The following is a 24,745-nucleotide window of genomic DNA, read 5'->3' as shown; positions in this document are numbered from 1 at the left end:
CCTAGGGCATCATATTGGTTAGGGTTCGGCTCTGCTTTGTACATGCCACATATGTACAAAGGTGGATTCATATATAGTAGCAGAACCAGTGATTATGCTGCAATTTAATGGACATAAAAAGCAACTTTCTGACCTGTATCAGATTCCATTAATGGCACTGTTCTAGAGATAAGGGACTGTCACCTGTCTGTATTAGATAGGACCCCCACACCCCTTAAGGGGGGTACTCACGGAGCGATATTCTAAGCAATCTGACTAGATTGCTTAGAATATCAGCATGATCGCTCCGTGTGTAGCCCCCTCAGCGATAGCGATGCGCGGCCCCTCACATCGCTATCGCTGCTGCTAGATTGGCCTGCATGCAGGCCAATCTAGCGGGTCGCTCACTTCACCCGCTGGGTGAAGTGTGCGGCCCCCCCGTCTCCCCCCGCACGCTCAGCACAGATCGCGCTGTGCTGAGCGGCAGGAGAGATGTGTGCTGAGCGGTTCGCTCAGCACACATCTCTCCTTAATCGGCCCGTGGGTACTGGGCTTTACGAATCCTGAGTATGTCCCCTTTTTGGAAATCACTTTTACAAAGCTGCAAGTGCACTATAAGATTAACACAGTAATTGTGGTTCATTAACATAGAATATACAATTACTGTGTTAATCTTATATTGCACTTCGCCGGTCACATGATTACATCCTGTTTTACCAACTGCTGGTACGGGGTCTATTATCCATCCAGAATGCTTGAGTCATCTGGGATTCGTAACTATGAGGTGCTTCTGTTATTTGCTGCACCATGCCTAAAATCTGCCTAAAAAATACCCTCTGTATTTCCTCCCACTTCCCCAATGCTTGTGGTACAGCTAAGTCGTTTTGAGAGAGGTCATAAAAATAAAGATGGACAAAATCAGACAGAGATGTTCCTATATGTCTACATCTAATTTAAAATAGAAATTGTAAACATTTTATAAATGCCGGATTGAGGTATAGATTATGAATTCAGATTTTGGCACATTTTGAGTCACATAAAGACCCAAAAAGCAACATACAGTATAGGTCACTATTCCAACCTTTAAAAGAAACAACGCGATTTAATTTGTACAGAAATTAAGTTGTTGAGGACGAGGACCGGCTGATAAGTAACGCTCTGCATTGTGCCGAGATTTTGTTCAGGTTTTTTTTTTTTTTTACATTCGACTACTTGATATGAAATTAATTTGGAGGAACACCCGCACACAGTGTGTTGAAACGCCTATTTTACTTTGTTGCAAATTCAATAAAAATTGCTAAATGGGACTGGACATTAAAGTTTTATGGGCGCAATAAACAGCAGCCAAGCAGAAAACGAGGCCGGCTGAAGACTGCTGTTATTACACATCAAAGCCAATGAGCTGCCTCCCCGCTATCAAAGGCCGGAGATCAGTGAGATGATTCTCTCTAATGAGAAGTAACTATCATAGGCCAAGCATATTAAAATACTGTTTTTAATTATGTTCAGATAATTAAAGTATTGTCAGAGTCAGTTGTGTCATGGACAAACGCCATTTACTATCGCACAGTATCACAATCTGTTATTTGTTATTCTCTGCTTATTATGTCCTCAAACACTTAAAGATTAACCTGGTTGTTAAACGTTTTCATTATGCTAATTATTATTATTATTATTATTATTATTATTATTTATGTTTTGTACTCTTTTATTAACCCTCTTACTTCATTCTTCCCAAAGCTTACATGGATAGCCTTGAAGGTAATAAAATCTAATTGCCGTAGCAGTGGTGAAACATTCTTAGACAAGTTATCTACTATAGGAAATACGTGAAGACATTTTGGATGAACATGAACATAGATTATTCTCTTTTTGACCTTCATGATACTAAGTATATGGCAGGAGCAGCTATAGCGTTGTCACCGCTACCCTGTAGGCGCACAGCCCTCATACATAGCATGTTATCACATACTATGGGCCGGATGTGATGAAGTTCGAGTTGACCGGAGGTGCTGGTTCCTGGTCGAACTGCAGAGGCGTAACTAGGGGTTTTGGAGCCCAGGGCAAGATCAAGAGTGGCGCCAATCCCCCCCCCCAAAAAAAAAAAAAAAAAAAAACTAAATCAGCAGTAAAGCATGTGCACGCGCCGAAAAAATGGGCGTGCCCACGCACCAGAAGGAATGTGGTCACATACCAGAAGGGGTGTGACCACTGAAAATGGGGCGTGCCAACATGGCTATCACCTACCCGCTGTGTCGTCTCTCAGCACACTATCACCTACCCCTTGTGTCGTCTCTCAGTACACTATCACCTACCCCTTGTGTCGTCTCTCAGCACACTATCACCTACCCCTTGTGTCGTCTCTCAGCACACTATCACCTACCCCTTGTGTCGTCTCTCAGCATACCTTCATTGCACATTGACGCAGTACATTCCCCTATTTACAGAGTACGCAGGCAGCAGAGTCCCCTTTTTACACAGTACGCAGGCAGAGTCCCCTTTTTACACAGTACGCAGGCAGAGTCCCCTTTTTACACAGTACACACAGTGCCAGATACACATTGCCCCACAGCGTCACTGCCAGATACACAATGCCCCACAGCGTCACTGCCAGATACACAATGCCCCACAGCGCCACTGCCAGATACACAATGCCCCACAGCGCCACTGCCAGATACACAATGCCCCACAGCGCCACTGCCAGATACACAATGCCCCACAGCGCCACTGCCAGATACACAATGCCCCACAGTGCCACTGCCAGATACACAATGCCCCACAGTGCCACTGCCAGATACACAATGCCCCACAGTGCCACTGCCAGATACACAATGCCCCACAGCGCCACTGCCAGATACACATTGCCCCACAGTGCCACTGCCAGATACACATTGCCCCACAGTGCCACTGCCAGATACACATTGTGCACATTGCCTCACAGTGCCACTACTAGATACACATTGCCCCACAGTGCCACTGCCAGATACACATTGTACACATTGCCCCACAGTGCCACTGCCAGATACACAATGCCCCACAGTGCCACCGACAGGGAGAGGGCGTGGCCACCCCTCTCTCGGTACCCTGGCCCCGTGGATGTCTCAACCGTCCTGTTAACATTCTATGCAATTTCTGTGTATTATATGCGCACTATATAGAACTAATTATTAATAAATAAATAAATAGTAAAACATGACGGAAAGAGCACTATTAACTTGTAGCAGCTTTTTAACTACATGTTTAACAGAAAATAATATATATATATATTTGTATGATGTGATGTATATGCATGTAACTTTTGTAAAGTAGTATTACATTCTATTTTACTTAAGCTATTTATATTGTGTATATATATATATATATATATATATATATATATATATATTGCTCACATACATGAGGGATGTGGCAGTAGTTAGACCTGGCCACCACGCTTGAGGCTATGGGACTCAGATTTGCATTGATGTTGGACACAGTGGAGTGATCTTTTGCCACTGTGCATGCTTTATAGCCAAAGTGCTCACGTGCAGTCACAAAACTGAGTGACAAGAAGTCAGCATTTGGGGAGGTAACGGGGGGGGGGGGTGGGTGTTGGGGTGTGACTAGAAAAACGTAGTCGTATCTGGACCATTTTGTGGGCGTGCCAAAGTCAGCCACTGCAAATTCGCTCACAGCTGGAGAGCCCTCAGCACCTTAGGAGAGCCTCTGTGTCTGACACAGCATAGACTTACTCAGAAGTTCGAAGGTTGACTGCTGTGCGTACGATGTTTCTGCTATTGAACGTATGCAGCGGATGTGAGTCGTTAGCATATTTTCACAATTGCGCAGCGAGCAAAATGCATTCACGTATAACCCTGAATCAGGCCCTATGTACTGCGCTTCCCCTTTAAATGACTTAGTCCTATGCAGTATTTCTAGAATAAAGCAGAGTTGTGCTGATGTACATGGTTGCTGAATCTCATCACCTCCTCATTCACAGGCCCAGGTTAATCTAGAGATCTCTGTCCTGCGTGTTTAATGTTATTTTTACATCTGACCTTCTGCACAATTCCGTCTGGGTGGGCGGCTATTTTCCACAGATAAATATTCAGCATTGTTAGGCAACGTGCTGTGTGCAGAGTGACGGACGGGCAGCAACAGTGTCTTGCTGTGCTGCAAAGCTGGAACACTTGTGATGGTCCTGTCACATAGATGTGCTCGGTAATAGGCTATTTATGATTGTGTTCATCACTGGCTGCTAATTGTCCTGATTAAATAAATGAAGGCCTAATTTCACCCGCCAATCTGAACTAGCCAAGCTTGCAGCAGCAAATGAGGTCTATAGTCCATGTCTATTGTTACAGAACATTATGAATTATTATGATTTTATTGTGTCATTTTATCTGATCAACAGCATACAAAGTCTGTCTCAAAGTTTCTAACAAACACTTCCATTAATGTAATATAAATTCTGGATAGTCCGATATTAGGATAATACATACTTACCTATTTTGCGCCACCTTGCAGAACGCTGTCTGATAGAATTGAACTCTGCGAGTTCTCATGCTACTTGGGCTGTCTCCCAGATAGCAGGTGACTGTAGGATAATATTGACATTATCCAGATGATTTTCACTCAGACAGTCTACAGTATACTACTTTTGAAAGACACATGTAGAATTGTTTTTAAATATTTTTCCAACGTAGATTTACACGCTCTGATTGACTCACCATCACTTCAGACCTCTACATTCAGTCCACTTTTCTCCTACGATACTGCTTGTGTCGCTCCATTTATGTTGTAGTAAACCGTGAAAGGTGGGGAACGTTGGAATGTCAATAGACAATGTTGCCAAGGGTTTCTTTTGTACATTTAAATGTTGTTATACCATTTAAATGTATAATCTATGATACATCAACTACTGATCGTGGACTATGAATAAGGGGTTTTATTGAAAAGTAAAAAGAAAACGCTTGCAATCGGATCTGCCAGTGAAGATGACATGTTAGAGATATATTAATGGAGTTATTCCTTTCCCACACAGTATGCACTTTATAAAAAGATGACACAAGCTGCAATTCTCATCCAGAGCAAGTTCAGAAGCTATTATGAACAGAAGAAGTTCCAGCAGAGCCGGCGTGCTGCAGTTCTTATCCAGCAGTACTACAGGAGCTACAAGGAGTGCGGCCGGATGCGGCAGAAGCGTCGGACAACTTCTCTTGTGCAGCAGAAACTGAGGTGTGAAAGAAATGTTAAGATGTGTGTGTGTGTGTGTGTGTGTGTGTGTGTGTGGGAGGGGGGTAATAGGGGGTAATATACTGTATTTACAGAGGTGTGCTCATACCTATCTTTTTTCGCCATATTGCATGAGACGCCTGCCACTATTCCTGTGCTGTGCACTTTTTCCCCAATTTTGCATCTTCCTTCGCATATAAAGGCAGATTCAATTACCTGCAGTATTACCGCGCTGGTAAAGCTCTAGGTTAACGCCCAAAGCTATTCAATTATTAGTAAATTTCCCTGTACAGTAAGCCTGCAGGCAATGCGCATTAACACATAGACTCAGCGTTAAGTGCTAGAATCTATGGGTTTCCCTGCTCTTTAAGCCCCCGAGGGTGAATTTAAATTTGCAGCTCATGTGGCTTTTTTTTACTAGTCTGTGTTAAATGCACCTTCTGGGGCGTAACGTGTAGGGTAGCGAGCCTTCATTTGAATAGGTCAGGGCTCTGCCTGATAGTTTACTAAGTATATAGGACTATTCATTTTGTGGCAAAGGAATCGGTATAAAGTTGCAGATAAAGCATAACGATGCATGGTGCCGGTCACTCGTATTGGACCTGTCTTTTGCCTTTTTTCCCAGACTGCATACTTTGCTCACAGTGTACTAGCTACCTAGGACTAGCATTTTTCTAGCAAAGTAATTGGTATAAAATCACAGATTAAGCCTAAAATGCATGGTGTCAGTCAAACGTATTGGACCTGTATTAACCTAGATTATGTACTTTGGGGGTTATTCATATGCATATGTTACATCTGCCCCACCTGCAGTGCAACATGGTCTTGCCCATTAATGTGTTTGGGTTGCTAACAAACCTTTGGGGGTCATTCAGATCTGATCGCTGCTGTGCATTTTCGCACAGCGGACGATCAGATCCGAACTGCGCATGCACCGCACTGCACCAGTGCATCGCACGGCTGCAACGGGCATTGGCGCCCTGTGATGGGATGGTGCGAAGAATCTATTCGCACGGGCGTTCGCAGGGAGATTGACAGGAAGAGGCCGTTTGTGGGTGTCAACTGACCGTTTTCGCGGAGTGTCCGGAAAAACGCAGACGGGCTCAAGCATTTTCAGGGAGGGTGTCTGACGTCAGCTCCGGCCCCGATCAGCCTGTTCTCATCGCACTGGAAGAGTAAGTCCTGGGCTGCGCAGAGACTACACAAAAACATTTTGTGCAGCTCTGCTACACATGCGATCGCACATCTGCACAGCAAAAAAAACACTCCCCCTGTAGGCGGTGACTATCTGATCGCAGGGCAGCAACAAACGCAGCCCAGCGATCAGATCTGAATGACCCCCTTTGTCCTCAATTTTGCTACTTTTATTTCTCCATTGTACTTCTTTTTCCTTCATTTTGCGTATTAGTTTGCTTAAAGTGTACTAGATACTTAGGATTAGTGTTTTGGCGCAACTTACAAAGTCACACAGTGCGCTAAACTTGGCTATTTGGTGTGCGATTTGAGGATAAGTGTATTATGGACATATCTGTATGCTATATACTGTCTAAGACACACAACTCTCAACAGCCCCAACTTTGGTGGGACAGTAATGATTCACAGAAAGAGGTGGAGCTTGCACAGAAGTGGATGGTGTTTGGCATGAATGTAGCTATTTTCTGGTCAGGTCATGGGTGGGGCTTATAGCCTCCTAATTTCAAGATATTATGCATTGGGAGGTACAATATGTAAAATGTCCCATTTTGTTCTCCTACAGAAGCAGTCTTCTTACAAAGAAGCAGGATCAAGCTGCTCGGAAAATTATGAGGTTTTTACGTCGCTGCCGTCACAGGTATAAAATCTACACTCTAAAAACTAAACATGCCATAACATATACATGCTCCATTACAAGCCATCACTTAATAAAGTGTACCTGCACACATTGCGGGCAGACATTTGTGGGGTGACCTTTGGACCATGAGAATGTAGTCCATCAATTAATCAGAATCTAGAATCCAGCAATTTTAAAGTATCCAAGGCACGAGGTACTTTAAAACTGCTGCCTCTAACGTGTGCGGCAACAAACACACATTAAGGGGCTGGGAGATTGAGCGTTATCTAACCCTAATGCTGAAGGAGTATAACTCCGTTCAGCTGCGTTTCTAGAGAGGAGGGGACCCGTGTACAGACTCAGTGTGTGGGCCCCCACCTCTCCTGTAGCCGCCACCACCACTGCTAGCACTCTCAATGCTGAGACTCTGGCACAGTGCCAGAGTCTACAGCGCATGCGCAGGACTCCGAAAAATGGCTGCCGCAGCATTTTTTCGGAGTCCTGCGCATGCGCTGTAGACTCTGACACTTTGCCAGAGTCTCTAGCGCTCGTTGCGCTAGCAGCGGCGGTGCCAGCTACAGGAGCAGAGGGGGCCCACACACAGTCAGCGATGGACGCCGGAAAGGTAAGTATAGGAGAAATGGGTGCAGTGCGTGCGGTGTGGGCCCTCTCTGGACCCAGGGCCCCGTGTGCACCGCACACACTGCACCATTACAGATACGCCAGCGACTCCGTTATAGGAATTTCCTGGTGAGCAGAGCAAATATGCTGTGTTATCAGATGGATCTCTTACACCAAGGATGGAATGGAGCCAAGTGCACATGATAATGAAGGCTGTGAAATCAAGTGTACGGGTAGTTTCGGTCTAGCTGCAGAGATGTGCACAACTGTGATTACAGGCTAAAATATCCGCATTTACTTACGGCAGCGCAGTGCGGGTGTAACAACAGGTTACCGGCGTTCAATTCTGCAAGTATTGTCAAGCTATTATGACATTAAAGTATATTATGGTAACAATCTGCTTATATCACTGACTTTTGTGCAACAATTATCTTTATATTAAAAAAATAGATTTTGAGAGGCACGAGGTAATTTAAAACTGCTGCCTCTAACATGTGCGGCAACGAACACACATTAAAGGGCTGGGGCTCTAATAGTGATGGATCTATTAGAGCCAGATCCTTTTGGGACCCCTGATAATTAAGAACCCATCTCCCTGCGAGTTGCGGTGGAGGATACTTATTTACCGGAGCAATTTAGCATTGAAGCGGTAAACCCCGCGATCCCCTAACACAGTTATAGAAGTAGCAGTTATACTTACCGGGGATGATCCGGCTGATTGCAAATGCGTGACCTGAGATCACGAATGTGCACAGCCAAAGGTCGCGCAGTGCGGAAGCGGCAGAGGGATCCCCTCTGATCCCTCTCTGCAACCCGGACCTCCTTCCCGTAGGAAGTAGCGGGGCTCTGCGAACTAGCGTCATCTGAAGTTACCGTTGCTTCTCACAAGCAAACTCTATATGAATACTAGACCCCAATAATGAATGGCCGTTATATAAAACATGATGATGATGAATAGGCTCCATAGTATGCTGACAGACAGTTGAGATAGTAGGCATCGTAGTAAAATACCCTCCCCCAAAATTTGAGGGATCACCCCCCCCCCCTCCCGCTTCCAAATGATGATACGTATACATTAGAGCACCATACAGTGAATGCAGCTAGTATTCCTACCATTATAAAGGGATCACTATTGTAGATGTGGCTTGTGAACTTGCTAGGATCCGGATATACCTGAAATGATGCAGCATGTTCCATTTTGGGCAACTCACGGAGTACTGAGATCTATTGAACATAGGGATCAGTGAGCTATATAATAATAGCCTGTGATGCGTAGTGGACACAGCTAATGGCACTACAGGTAAAACATGATTGCTTTAACCAGTGAGTATGAGGCCTTAGAGAGGAGATTGATTGAAACAGAAGCTCATTAAAGAACATTGTGCTGACTTGGAGAACAATGTACATACATAATCTGCAGAATTTGTTAACAAACTTTTAACAAGTTGAGAAGCCAGCTGACCCACTTAGTATATCATTTCCCGAGATGAAATCCCCAATGCAGAGCAATCATCTGTCCAAAGACACTAGCTGTAGATTATAGCAACTGTTCATAAAGACAAGTTAACTCTGGTTATTTCTCATGCGGCTGGCTGCAGAACAGATAGGGAAAGGATGGAAGATGAATAGATGATGTGGAACAGAAGAATGATAGTGTGAAGCGCTCTGAGGCGGGAGGTGCGTGGCAAACTGCATTGCAAGTAATTTAAATGATAGGTGGATTTTCAGTTAAGTGCCCGGAGGATGGAGGGACTGTCATAATTCTAATGACCAACTCGGAAAAGCAATAGACAAAACACAAAACAGATTTATTGCTACACAATCCAGCGGTACTTCTTGAATATAAAAGGGGCGAGCACTTTTTTTTCTTTTTTTGGGCGCAATTGACTTTGCAGCAATGAGAACTATACACAACAAGATACTCAATATACAGCTTTAGTGCTATTTAAAGAGATAGTACTGTATATGCAAGACATGAATCCAATGAGTAAAGGCATCTTCAGTCATTCATACAGATAAATAGTCTTACAGATGAAGCTGTCGATACTGCAACACTTTAGCTTCCATACAGGTACATGGATTGTTAACACGCAAAATGAAATTGATGTGAATGGGGATTACCCATGAGATGCCGCACAAAGTGTCTGATTCTGATCAGATGGTGCAGCGCCCAAGTGTGCGTCTTTTGCTGGTATTGCTTCACAACTGTATGCAGATACCACTACAAGCTCTTGCCCGCTGTACAGACGTGCATCTGCATGTGCAAGTACTAACACGCCCACTTTATGCAGATACCGCTACAAGCCCTGAGACGCCCACTTTATGCAGATACCGATACAAGCCCTGAGACGTCCACTTTATGCAGATACCGATACAAGCCCTGAGACGCCCACTTTATGCAGATACCGCTACAAGCCCTGAGACGCCCACTTTATGCAGATACCGATACAAGCCCTGAGGCACCCACTTTATGCAGATACCGATACAAGCCCTGAGACTCCCACTTTATGCAGATACCGATACAAGCCCTGAGACGTCCACTTTATGCAGATTCCGCTACAAGCCCTGAGACGTCCACTTTATGCAGATACCGCTACAAGCCCTGAGACGCCCACTTTATGCAGATATCGATACAAGCCCTGAGACGTCCACTTTATGCAGATACCGCTACAAGCCCTGAGACGTCCACTTTATGCAGATACCGATACAAGCCCTGAGATGTCCACTTTATGCAGATACCGCTACAAGCCCTGAGACGCCCACTTTATGCAGATACCGCTACAAGCCCTGAGACGTCCACTTTATGCAGATTCCGCTACAAGCCCTGAGACGTCCACTTTATGCAGATACCGATACAAGCCCTGAGACGTCCACTTTATGCAGATACCGATACAAGCCCTGAGACGCCCACTTTATGCAGATACCGCTACAAGCCCTGAGACGCCCACTTTATGCAGATACCGCTACAAGCCCTGAGACGTCCACTTTATGCAGATACCGATACAAGCCCTGAGACGTCCACTTTATGCAGATACCGATACAAACCCTAAGACGTCCACTTTATACAGATACCGATACAAGCCCAGAGACGTCCACTTTATGCAGATACCGATACAAACCCTGAGACGTCCACTTTATGCAGATACCGATACAAACCCTGAGACGTCCACTTTATGCAGATACCGCTACAAACCCTAAGACGTCCACTTTATACAGATACCGCTACAAACCCTGAGACGCCCACTTTATGCAGATACCGCTACAAGCCCTGAGACGTCCACTTTATGCAGATTCCGCTACAAGCCCTGAGACGTCCACTTTATGCAGATACCGATACAAGCCCTGAGACGCCCACTTTATGCAGATACCGCTACAAGCCCTGAGACGTCCACTTTATGCAGATACCGCTACAAGCCCTGAGACGCCCACTTTATGCAGATACCGCTACAAGCCCTGAGACGTCCACTTTATGCAGATTCCGCTACAAGCCCTGAGACGTCCACTTTATGCAGATACCGATACAAGCCCTGAGACGTCCACTTTATGCAGATACCGCTACAAGCCCTGAGACGCCCACTTTATGCAGATACCGCTACAAGCCCTGAGACGTCCACTTTATGCAGATACCGCTACAAGCCCTGAGACGCCCACTTTATGCAGATACCGCTACAAGCCCTGAGACGTCCACTTTATGCAGATACCGCTACAAGCCCTGAGAGGTCCACTTTATGCAGATACCGCTACAAGCCCTGAGACGCCCACTTTATGCAGATACCGCTACAAGCCCTGAGACGCCCACTTTATGCAGATACCGCTACAAGCCCTGAGACGCCCACTTTATGCAGATACCGCTACAAGCCCTGAGACGTCCACTTTATGCAGATACCGCTACAAGCCCTGAGACGTCCACTTTATGCAGATACCGCTACAAGCCCTAAGATGCACACTTTATGCAGATACCGCTACAAGCCCTGAGACGCCCACTTTATGCAGATACCGCTACAAGCCCTGAGACGTCCACTTTATGCAGATATCGATACAAGCCCTGAGACGTCCACTTTATGCAGATACCGCTACAAGCCCTGAGACGTCCACTTTATGCAGATATCGATACAAGCCCTGAGACGTCCACTTTATGCAGATACCGCTACAAGCCCTGAGACGCCCACTTTATGCAGATACCGCTACAAGCCCTGAGACGCCCACTTTATGCAGATCCCGCTACAAGCCCTGAGACGCCCACTTTATACAGATACCACTACAAGCCCTGAGACGCCCACTTTATGCAGACACCGCTACAAGCCCTGAGACGTCCACTTTATGCAGATACCGCTACAAGCCCTGAGACGCCCACTTTATACAGATACCGCTACAAGCCCTGAGACGCCCACTTTATACAGATACTGCTACAAGCCCTGAGACGCCCACTTTATGCAGATACCGATACAAGCCCTGAGACATCCACTTTATGCAGATACCGCTACAAGCCCTGAGACGCCCACTTTATGCAGATCCCGCTACAAGCCCTGAGACGCCCACTTTATACAGATACCACTACAAGCCCTGAGACGCCCACTTTATGCAGACACCGCTACAAGCCCTGAGACGCCCACTTTATGCAGATACTGCTACAAGCCCTAAGACGTCCACTTATGCAGATTCCGCTACAAGCCCTGAGACGTCCACTTTATGCAGATATCGATACAAGCCCTGAGACGTCCACTTTATGCAGATACCGCTACAAGCCCTGAGACGTCCACTTTATGCAGATATCGATACAAGCCCTGAGACGTCCACTTTATGCAGATACCGCTACAAGCCCTGAGACGCCCACTTTATGCAGATACCGCTACAAGCCCTGAGACGCCCACTTTATGCAGATCCCGCTACAAGCCCTGAGACGCCCACTTTATACAGATACCACTACAAGCCCTGAGACGCCCACTTTATGCAGACACCGCTACAAGCCCTGAGACGTCCACTTTATGCAGATACCGCTACAAGCCCTGAGACGCCCACTTTATACAGATACTGCTACAAGCCCTGAGACGCCCACTTTATGCAGATACCGATGCAAGCCCTGAGACGTCCACTTTATGCAGATACCGCTACAAGCCCTGAGACGCCCACTTTATGCAGATACCGATACAAGCCCTGAGACGCCCACTTTATGCAGATACCGATACAAGCCCTGAGACGTCCACTTTATGCAGATACCGCTACAAGCCCTGAGACGCCCACTTTATGCAGATACCGCTACAAGCCCTGAGACGCCCACTTTATACAGATACCGCTACAAGCCCTGAGACGCCCACTTTATGCAGATACCGATACAAGCCCTGAGACGTCCACTTTATGCAGATACCGCTACAAGCCCTGAGACGCCCACTTTATACAGATACCGCTACAAGCCCTGAGACGTCCACTTTATGCAGATACCGCTACAAGCCCTGAGACGCCCACTTTATACAGATACCGCTACAAGCCCTGAGACGTCCACTTTATACAGATACCGCTACAAGCCCTGAGACGTCCACTTTATGCAGATACCGCTACAAGCCCTGAGACGCCCACTTTATGCAGATACCGCTACAAGCCCTGAGACGTCCACTTTATGCAGATACCGCTACAAGCCCTGAGACGTCCACTTTATGCAGATACCGCTACAAGCCATGAGACGCCCACTTTATGCAGATCCCGCTACAAGCCCTGAGACGCCCACTTTATACAGATACCGCTACAAGCCCTGAGACGTCCACTTTATGCAGATACCGCTACAAGCCCTGAGACGCCATCTTTATGCAGATACCGCTACAAGCCCTGAGACGCCCACTTTATGCAGATCCCGCTACAAGCCCTGAGAGGCCCACTTTATGCAGATACCGATACAAGCCCTGAGACGCCCACTTTATGCAGATACTGCTACAAGCCCTAAGACGTCCACTTATGCAGATTCCGCTACAAGCCCTGAGACGCCCACTTTATGCAGATATCGATACAAGCCCTGAGACGCCCACTTTATGCAGATACCGATACAAGCCTTGAGACGCCCACTTTATGCATATACCGATATAAGCCCTGAGACGCCCACTTTATGCAGATGCTGCTACAAGCCCTGAGGCGCCCACTTTATGCAGATACCGATACAAGCCCTGAGACGCCCACTTTATGCAGATACCGCTACAAGCCCTAAGACGTCCACTTATGCAAATTCCGCTACAAGCCCTGAGACGCCCACTTTATGCAGATATCGATACAAGCCCTGAGACGCCCACTTTATGCAGATACCGATACAAGCCTTGAGACGCCCACTTTATGCATATACCGATATAAGCCCTGAGACGCCCACTTTATGCAGATACCGCTACAAGCCCTGAGACGTCCACTTTATGCAGATACCGCTACAAGCCCTGAGACGCCCACTTTATGCAGATACCGCTACAAGCCCTGAGACGCCCACTTTATGCAGATACCGCTACAAGCCCTGAGACGTCCACTTTATGCGGATACCGATACAAGCCCTGAGACGCCCACTTTATGCATATACCGATATAAGCCCTGAGACGCCCACTTTATGCAGATACCGCTACAAGCCCTGAGACGCCCACTTTATGCAGATACTGCTACAAGCCCTGAGACGCCCACTTTATGCAGATACCGCTACAAGCCCTGAGACGCCCACTTTATGCAGATACCGCTACAAGCCCTGAGACGTCCACTTTATGCAGTTACCGATACAAGCCCTGAGACGCCCACTTTATGCAGATACTGCTACAAGCCCTAAGACGTCCACTTATGCAGATTCCGCTACAAGCCCTGAGACGCCCACTTTATGCAGATATCGATACAAGCCCTGAGACGCCCACTTTATGCAGATACCGATACAAGCCCTGAGACGCCCACTTTATGCAAATACTGCTACAAGCCCTGAGATGCCCACTTTATGCAAATACTGCTACAAGCCCTGAGATGCCCACTTTATGCAAATACTGCTACAAGCCCTGAGACGCCCACTTTACGCAGATACTGCTACAAGCCCTGAGATGCCCACTTTATGCAAATACTGCTACAAGCCCTTAGACGCCCACTTTATGCAGATACCGCTACAAGCCCTGAGATGCCCACTTTATGCAGATACCGCTACAAACCCTGAGACGCCCACTTTATGCAGATACCGCTACAAGCCCTGAGACGTCCACTTTATGCAGATACCGCTACAAGCCCTGAGACGCCCACTTTATGCAGATACCGCTACAAACTCTGAGACGCCCCCTTTTTTATGCAGATACCGCTACAAGCCCTGAGACGCTCACTTTATGCAGATACCGCTACAAGCCCTGAGACGCCCACTTTATGCAGATACCGCTACAAGCCCTGAGACGTCCACTTTATGCGGATACCGATACAAGCCCTGAGACGCCCACTTTATGCAGATACCGCTACAAGCCCTGAGACGCCCACTTTATGCAGATACCGCTACAAGCCCTGAGACGTCCACTTTATGCAGTTACCGATACAAGCCCTGAGACGCCCACTTTATGCAGATACTGCTACAAGCCCTAAGACGTCCACTTATGCAGATTCCGCTACAAGCCCTGAGACGCCCACTTTATGCAGATATCGATACAAGCCCTGAGACGCCCACTTTATGCAGATACCGATACAAGCCTTGAGATGCCCACTTTATGCATATACCGATATAAGCCCTGAGACGCCCACTTTATGCAGATACTGCTACGAGCCCTGAGACGCCCACTTTATGCAAATACTGCTACAAGCCCTGAGACGCCCACTTTACGCAGATACCGCTACAAGCCCTGAGATGCCCACTTTATGCAAATACTGCTACAAGCCCTGAGACGCCCACTTTATGCAGATACCGCTACAAGCCCTGAGACGCCCACTTTATGCAAATACCGCTACAAGCCCTGAGACGCCCACTTTATGCAGATACCGCTACAAGCCCTGAGACGTCCACTTTATGCAGATACCACTACAAGCCCTGAGACGCCCACTTTATGCAGATACCGCTACAAACCCTGAGACGCCCACTTTATGCAGATACCGCTACAAGCCCTGAGACGCCCACTTTATGCAGATACCACTACAAGCCCTGAGACGCCCACTTTATGCAGATACCGCTACAAGCCCTGAGACGCCCACTTTATGCAGATACCGCTACAAGCCCTGAGCCGCCCACTTTATGCAGATACTGCTACAAGCCCTGAGCTGCCCACTTTATGCAGATACCGATACAAGCCCTCAGACGCCCGCTTTATGCAGATACCACTACTATCCCTGAGACGCCCACTTTATGCAGATACCGATACAAGCCCTGAGATGCCCACTTTATGCAGATACCGATACAAGCCCTGAGACGCCCACTTTATGCAGATACCGTTTCAAGCCGTCCCCGGTGTACAGTTGAGCTTCTGCATGTGCAAGTACTGACACGCCCACTTTATGCAGATACTAATATACAAGCCGTTCCCCGATGTACAGCCGTATGTCCACATGTGCAAGGACTGACAAGCCCCCCACTTTATGCAGATACTACTACTACAAGCCGTTCCCTGGTGTACAGCTGCGCTTCTGCATGTGCAAGTACTGACACTCCCACTTTATGCAGATACTGCTACAAGCCGTCCCCGGTGTACAGCTGCGCTTCTGCATGTGCAAGTACTGACACTCCCACTTTATGCAGATACTGCTACAAGCCGTCCCCGGTGTACAGCTGCGCTTCTGCATGTGCAAGGACTGACACACCAACTTTATGCATCTTTATATGCTTAAATACCACTTGGTGCATCTTCAGACTAAACATTGGTCGCACCATCTCTGTGGTAAGTGCATAGGCTCCATCAGAGTATGGCATCCAATGTGAGCAATTATGTGTTTGACTTTGCAGTCTCTACAGACAGCTACAGCCCCATAACACGCCCATAAGATGGACCATCTCCATGTGTCCACATAGCCACCTCACAGTCATTAACATTGCATCTGATTCAAAATCAGGTCCAAAGTGTACAATAAAGTCTTCCCCAAATGTATTGTAAAAGTGCCATATCCTGACAGAAGTCAAAATTGTAAAATCGTTAGTAGGCGGTGTGTAATACTGTGTAGATGGCAGCAGCCGAAACACTTCTCCATTCACCAAGGATTATTGAAAATCGGCCTTGGCGAACCGGAGATATCCAAAGTTCAAAACAGCCATCTGAGCCTGCTAATTTCTCTTCCCAGCCAGATATCTCAGGGTCTGTCTGACTTAGTTTTTCTGAGAGTATATTCCAAAAGCTGGAACTCTCCTCTTGCGGTGGACACTGGCTGCTTGTCTCTACTATGCCCAGAACCAGAGATATCAGCCTTCCAGCAGCTGGTCCCTGCTCAAGCTCCACACATCTGGTATGCAGTTTTATATATTCATCAGTGGATTGCTCTGGCTCCTGAACTTTGATCCCCAAGTCCCCAGTACCTCCTGAAAGGTGGGACTATCTAGTTATTTATCCCATTGAAAGCGAAGAAATCTATTTCCAGGAACGTGAGATATCTGCAGTCAAGCAAGCTGCCCTTCCACCGGAAAATCTCCTATATAATAGCCCTATTCTGTGACCTTGTGATTCATTTGCTAACGCTGGGCGGAGTCACAACAGTGGGCGGAGTTATTCAAATGAGTCACAGAGATCTGGCCAAATCTACAGGAGACTAGGAGCAGAAGCAGATAGCATGGGCATTGGGCATGTCACAGGCAGGGGTGCAAACCTCCCAGCTTTCTGCAGGAGCTTTCTTCAGGCAGAAGGAGGGACACACACTCGGCGAAAAGGGGGCGAGGCTTCACGGGAGGGTCCCCGTTTTCGTCAGTGAGGGAGCATGCCCAGTGCTCTGTGAGCTGCTGGCATGCTCCCAGGGGCTGATTATGAGTCCAGGGGGCCCAGGGCACTTGATACAGGGGAGCCCTATCTCATTGCTGTGCCTGCTGGGGGTTGGGGGCGTGGCCTAATCGCGGCCCGCGCGGCCACGCCCCCTTATGCAAATTCCGATTTTTATTTTTATTTTTTAAATGGGATTTTGGCCCCTCAGCTAGGGCTAAATCCAGAGGACGTGGTCGCTCCCCCCTACACACCCGCACAGGGAGAAGAAAGCAGGGAGACTGCTGCCTCCCTGCAACACCACAGACCTGCCTATATGCAGCAGCGTGTGCTGACTGTAGCACAATGCTGCCGCTGTTGCTGGCAGGACGGGGGGGGGGGAGCTTCTGAGCTGGGACAGAGCTACTCCAGCCGGGGGGCCCCCTAAAACTGTGGGGCCAACGGTACGTATACCCTGCCCCCCCCACCTTAATCCGGCTCTGCTGCTGGAACCCCCCCATTAATCCGTACCCCCTGATGCCCCCTCTCCCTCTGTCTCCACTATTCACCGCTGCTCTGCTAAGCAGAACAGCGAGTACAGGAGCTTTCCAACTGCCCCCCCACCGCCGGACACTGCGACCCGCGGGTGGGACAGCGGGACAGACCCCAAAAAATGGGACTGTCCCGCGAAAATCGGGACATTTGGGAGGTATGGGGGTGTGTGAGGGGTATGTCATACAGACAGACGGGCACCGGCTCACTGTGTGCTTGACCCCCTACATCGGCATACTCAGCAGGGTCTCTCTGGTGCGGAGGAGCGTCACTTTCTGGCACACTCCACGCTTCTTAGCTGCAGTTTAGTGGGGCACCTGCCGCTGTGCAGGTTCCATACTGCCTCTGTTATCTCCAGCCCCGGCAACCCCACCGCTAGCTGCAGCGCTGCCACCTGCAGTGGAGTGCGCCCAGCTCATTCACACACTTTAGCTGGCGGGTAGCGCTGCAGAAATCCGAGCTGCTTGCAGGCTCTGACCCACTCCTCCCTCCAGCCGCAGCGTCTCCTGGGAGCTAACCAGTCACTCCCAGCCTCCCCTTACCACAGTGCCCGGAAGCCGTGAGGTCCGCGCCACGTGCATGCTATGACCCCCTCCTCCCTCCAGCCGCAGCATCTCCTGGGGGCTAACCAGTCATTTCCAGTCTCACCTTACCACAGTGCCCGGCAGCTGCGCGAGGTCTGCGGTGTGTGACTGAGGAGGGGGGGAGGGATGCGGATGGGCAGAGGAAGCAGGACTCCAGCCTGAGAGAGTCAGCCATGCCAAGTCTCCAGCAGCAGCAGATCCCAACAGGTTGGAGTGGAACAGCAGCAGCCAGCAGCCGTGACTCCGGTAAGACACATCTGTCTGTCACCACTGTTTTGTCCCTAATACCAATCTCTCCCGTGCCCTGTGTTCTGTCATGTCCCTGTCACCCCTGGCCTTGCCCTGCCACCCTTATCCTGGCCCTTTCACCTTTATCCTGGCCCTGTCACCCTTATGCTGGCCCTGTTACCCCTATCCTGGCCCTGTCACCCCTGTGCTTGCCCTGTGAACCCTATACTGGCCCCGTCACCCCTGTCCTGGTCCTGCCGCCCCTACCCTGGCCCTGTCACCCCTATCCTGTCCCTATCATTTCTGTCCTGGCCCTGTCACCCCTGTCCTGGCCCCGTCACCCCTGTCCTGGCCCCGTCACCCCTGTCCTGGCCCCGTCACCCCTGTCCTGGCCCCGTCACCCCTGTCCTGGCACCGTCACCCCTGTTCTGACCCTGTCACCCCTGTCCTGGCCCCGTCAACCCTGTACTGACCCTGTCACCCCTGTCCTGGCCCTGTTACTGCATACCCTCCAACTACCTTTTATGGCATGTACAGTACCCGCAGCGCCTCCAGACCTCTCCCCAATGCACCACACCTCCGCACCTTCCCCTCCACCACATGCGGCACTCCACCCCTCCCCCACATGCTGTGCCTCCAGACCCCCTACACCACCCGTGGCTCCCACTCCTCCACCCCTTCACCACCCACAGCACCTCCAGGCCCCTTCCACCATTCACCCCCCTTATATGTCTCCCCCCACACCTGCCCCCCTCCACCCGCAGCATCTGCAGACACCCTCCTCCATCAGCGGTCCCCCCCTCACCCACCCCTCCCCCACCAATGGCACCCCCGCACCTGCCCCTCCACCACCTGCAGCACCTCCGGACCTCCTTTCCCATCCGCCGCAACACCCGTACCTGCCCCTACCCTACCCATGGTGCCTGCGGTCCCCTACCCCACCCCCGGCACTCCCGTCCCTTCCCATCCCACAGCACCTCCGGAACCCTTCACCCATCCACAACATCCCCACACCTGCCCCTCTCCCACCCGTGGCACCCCTGCCCCTCCCCCACCTGCAGTGCCGCCAGACCCCTCCCCCATCTGCATCCCCCATTCCTCTGCCCCTCCCCCACGCGCAGCACCTCCCGAACCTTCCCCATCCGGGCCCCACCCCCACTTCTGCCTCCCCTCCACCCGCAGCATCTACAGACACCATCCGCAGTCCCCCCCGCACCCGCTACATTCTGTACATCGTGCCCTGCAGGTGCTGTTCACGCCGTCGCAAGGGGCTGCGCCTCCTTCACCATCGCACGCCCTTTCATTGTGCAATATTTAACCACTAACAAAGGAATGCAGGTAATACTCTATATAATACAAATATTAAACCCCAGAAAGGCATGCAAGGGTTAAGGGGGCGTAGCCCCTTGCGACGGTGTGAAGAGCACCCGTAGGGCGCGATGAAGCACCTAGTTATAAATATTAAGCCCACTCCACTATCCACCCCTCCCCTGTGTATTAAACACCCCCTACCTCCCTGGAAGTCATGTACTGGGGCCCCTTCATTCAGCCCAATGCTCCCTTCTATAGTTTAGTGTTCTCCCTCCCTCCTACCCCATCTTCCACCATCTGTGCAGTAAAGGAGTAGTTAGCAGAAATTACTGCTCCAGGTCCTATATGCTGAGCGGAAAATAGAACACCTCCTACCACCCGCTGGACATCAAAGCTGCTGCTGATAGCACCCCCCACCCCTACCACTGGAGGATGGGTAGGGGGCCCAGTGCATTGCTGTGCCCAGGGGCCTACACTGCTGTTAAGACCGCCCTGGCCCATGGCAACAAAAACAGCTTTGAAGTAACATTTATCAAGTGCTTTCTATAAAATTATATGTAGCAGCTGATTGGTTGCCGTGGGCAGCCTCTGAAATGGCTCACTACTCCACTCTTTTCACTGCTCCATGAATAGACCACATTTTCAGTTTATCCATCGTTACTTATACATACCTCCCAATATCTGAAGCTGGCAATTTGGGACTCCCTTGCTCGATAAAGCTGCGTGCGATTGAAAGGAGGTGTGGCCTATGGTAAAGGGGACATAAGTTTGCGGGAGTGCCGTGGTTGCGAGCCACGCCTTTGTTTTCGTCACTGAGGGGGCATGCCCAGCACTCTGTGAGCAGAGCACCGAATGACATGAGCCTCCCAACTGCCATCCCCACCGCGGGACACTGTGGGTGGGTGGGACAGTCCCAAAAACTGGACTGTCCTGCGAAAATCGAGACAGTTGGGAGGTATGCTTATATCGACAAGGGAGAAACAGTCATTTGAACCTGCAGCAGGAAAAGCCTTAAGCATTTTTCTAATTATTTATATTTTTCTGCTCGAGACATCCAACATTATAATCTGCCTCATTACAGGCAAATCCCAAGCAGGTGGAATTTTGGTCCCAGAAACAAATAACTACTACTCTCTTGTACTATAGTAAGATTTGCCGTACGATAATTTGTTGAAATCAAGAACTCTTTGTATTGGTCAAGCACCAGAACTGAAGGAGCGAAAGCTACAGACTCTGGAGGGTGATTTGCTTTAATACCAGAGAAGAATTAGTTATCAGATTATTCTTTGTCCCAAATGATTTCTGTATTATGGTTCAGTCCTATCAGGGAATGAGCTGTAGTAGTGGACTATCTTAGAGCTGTTTACTCATTGAGTTGTACACTGACCGCTTCCATGTTTCTACAAAAATCCACCTCATACTTTCTGATTTATAGACGTAAAATAAGCTGTTTTGTGCTACAATGGACTTTTTTTCCCTGTTACATGTATTCACATTTCACATTCTGAAAAATAACTGATTATCAGATCAAAGTATTATGTTGTCCAGCATTGCATCATTGTGGTAAATAAATACAGTCAGTGGATGCTAATAATGTAGAATTGGGGAAACACAATATGTAATTACGTGTATGCCACTGCTGCACATATCATACATGTCTCTTGCATTGTTTAATAAGTATTTTAATTGTTTGTGTTTCATTCCACCTTAAAATGGAACCACATATGTACTAAAACAATAACACCTCGGGGCATGCAGTATGTAATAGGGTCCGAGTTTGCCACTTTAAAAAAAGCATCTCCGGCAAACCCGTCCCCTATTACATACAAGACCCTATTGCATATGCATACCTCCCAACTGTCCCGATTACAGCGGGACAGTCCCGCTAATTGCACCAGTAGCGGATCTTGCCACGGGCAAGCAGGACTTTTGCCCGGGGTGCCGCCTTCCGGAGGGCGCCGCACCATGGCAAGATCCGCTACTGCTGTGCCCCCCACTGCCCGCTGTGTCCCCCGCTGGTTCCCCGCTGTGAAGGGAACTAGACGCTACGCGTCTAGTTTCCCTTCGTGGAGAGGACCTTTGCTGTGCGGTGCGCGATGACGTCATCGCTCACCGCACAGCATTGTTGGACTGACACAGACGCTAGGGGTCATAATTGACCTCTAGTGTCTGTCTATGCCCCCTGTATGAAGCCACGCCCCTATTTCCCGCCCGGGGCGCCAAAAGGGCAAGAACCGGCCCTGAATTGCACACTGTACCGCTGTACCTCCCGTGGGTCGCAGTTAATATACCAACAGCGGCATCCCAATCGTCAGTGTGCCGGCAGCGGGGGGCAAGCTCAAAGAGTCCACATGCAGGCTCACTGCGCTCGCCACAGGTTCTATTCCCACTCTATGGGTGTCGTGGACATCCACGAGTGGTAATAGTCCTGTTGTGCCAGGATTCCGGCTGCCGGCATTGCCAGCTGTCGGGATTCCTGCATCGGTATCCTGAACGCGGGGATCCCGACAGTTGACAAATTAAACCTATACCATATTTACAATATACAAATGGCACCTAATAACCATATTCGCTGTTTTTAAAATAGTTCTTTGTGACATCTTCATTTATAGTGCATTGTTTGTTCTTTGTTCAGATGTAACCATCTTGTCTGTTTTTTCCACACTATGAACACTGTACAATTTCTGTTTGGTTAACATGTATTGTTCCAGCCTTTGAATCCAGCGTCACAGATCAGTAAAATAATGCACTCAATGTCTGTCGAAGAAATATTTCTATATGAGCTTTCTTTCAGTTATTTGCCTTTTGCTAATAGCTGTCTGCTATTGTTTTGCTACCTAAAGCCCTCTGGTGGACCATAGACTGTTCAAAAGGGTGAGTTTAGCATTTGCAAGTCAGATTCTCTCTTGCGTTCCTAACCCGTTGCTTTGTGCTTGCTTGCATGGGGCTGCAGCCGAGAGCTGTCTGCAAGTCACACATCCATCCAGCACAGAAACAATAGAAGCCATTCTATTGCAGTTTCTGAGGCAGAATACTGTATTTCCAGTAGCACTTGGGTATGTGGAAAGTAGAATTGCATGTCTGTGACCACTGGACCTTATTGAGCCATCACTGGGCATGCTTAGAAAGTGATGGCACAAACCCAGCGGAATCCCAATATTTGGGTAAATGTAATAGGGCCCAAGTTGTGGGGACTTCGGGCGAGAATGCCCGTATGCTTAAAGCAGCAATCATTTACAAGGCAAAACCAACCTAGTTTTGCCTTGTAAATGATTGGGGCTTTAAAAATACGGGCATTCTAACCCCAAGTCCCGCACCTCTGGCAACTTGGACGCTATTACATTTACCTGATGGTGTATGTTTCTGACTTTCCGGAACACTAGGGGGGGTGGTAGGGGGAGATGTATAAAACCTTGGAGAGAGATAAAGCGGAGAGAGATAAAGTACCAGCCAAACAGCTTCTGTCATTTCTCAGGCTGTGTTTGAAAAATTACAAAAGCTGATTGGTTGGTACTTTATCTCCCTCCACTTTATCTCTCGCCAAGGTTTGATACATCTCCCCCTGGGTCTTCACAATACAATCAACCATTTATTTAATATATTGCTTGTTTTTTATTTCTTCTAAATACAGCAAACAGAATGCTTAGGTTTCTCATGCCACTACGAGACCTGTGGGAGATGTAATTAAAGAGCGACTGTCATCTTCATATAGTGAAGGCAGCCATTTTGTGAAAGGTTCATGATCACACCGCCTCTCAATTAACTAGGAACCAGTGATATCACTGAGGTATTTTATGGCCGAAAATTCATGAGGCCTGACATGATATTCACAAAGTACCAGGTTCCCAGAGGGTTGCCAGGCTGTATTCTAGGGAATATTGGCCAACCCACAAAATGGCTTCCTCGACTGCATGTAGATGACAGGTGCTTTTGAAACAGTTGGTAAAATACTCTGTACAGTTTGTTTTGCAAGAGTATATTGCCAATCCTCATCTCTGATTGCATGCCTGTTTATAATTTACTTATATTTATTGACTTGATGGTAGCTTATGGCAGCTAAACAAAATGTACTGTTGGAACTTTGTTTGGAACATGAGGATGACAAGAAATTAATCTGTTATTGGCATGACGACAAAAATGTGGAAACTATTATATATCTAATTGGATAGACAAGGGTGTAGATTTGGTAAAACTGCTAAAACGGAAAAGAGGAGGTGTTTACCGTAGAAACCAATCAGATTCTTCCTCTCATTTAGTTAATACTGTCTAGAAAATGACAGCTAGATTCTGATTGGGTGCTGTGGAGAACACCTGCGCTTAGAAAACTTCAGCTACAAAATCTGGTTGCTATGAGCAACAGTTTTACTCCAGATCTTCCCCAGTGACACCAGTTGTGACATAAAAAAAACTTTCTCTTTCTCTGCACCAAAAATAAATAAAGACAGTCAGGTTTAGTAATATGCTCTGATATTTTGGAACCAGTGTGAATTCTAAAAGTTTTCTGCTAAATTTAAAGCAGCAATCAATTATAAGGCAAAACCAGCCTTAAAACTAGTGCCGCTTCAAATTTAGCAGCTAACTTGGAAAAATCCCACCCGTTC

At 48.2% G+C, this 24,745-nt stretch overlaps 1 protein-coding gene across 13 annotated transcripts in view; it reads left to right on the top strand.

Annotated features, from left to right (window-relative positions):
• Positions 1–24,745, top strand: part of CAMTA1 (calmodulin binding transcription activator 1) — a 2,328,268-nt gene that overhangs the window by 2,260,713 nt on the left and 42,810 nt on the right. For 10 of the 13 annotated variants that reach the window (XM_063943384.1, XM_063943385.1, XM_063943387.1 and 7 more), the window contains 4 exons: positions 1,720–1,740; positions 5,003–5,196; positions 6,950–7,024; positions 22,988–23,018. In XM_063943384.1, the coding sequence (XP_063799454.1) occupies positions 1,720–1,740; positions 5,003–5,196; positions 6,950–7,024; positions 22,988–23,018 (321 nt within the window). The remainder of the gene's footprint in view (positions 1–1,719; positions 1,741–5,002; positions 5,197–6,949; positions 7,025–22,987; positions 23,019–24,745) is intronic. The other 3 variants (XM_063943386.1, XM_063943388.1, XM_063943383.1) reach the window with 2 other exon arrangements.

This window comes from Pseudophryne corroboree, chromosome 10 (assembly GCF_028390025.1).
Source record: "Pseudophryne corroboree isolate aPseCor3 chromosome 10, aPseCor3.hap2, whole genome shotgun sequence".
NCBI lineage: Eukaryota > Metazoa > Chordata > Amphibia > Anura > Myobatrachidae > Pseudophryne > Pseudophryne corroboree.
Note: the sequence above shows the minus strand (reverse complement) of the source record. Positions and strands in the feature narration are given on the sequence as shown.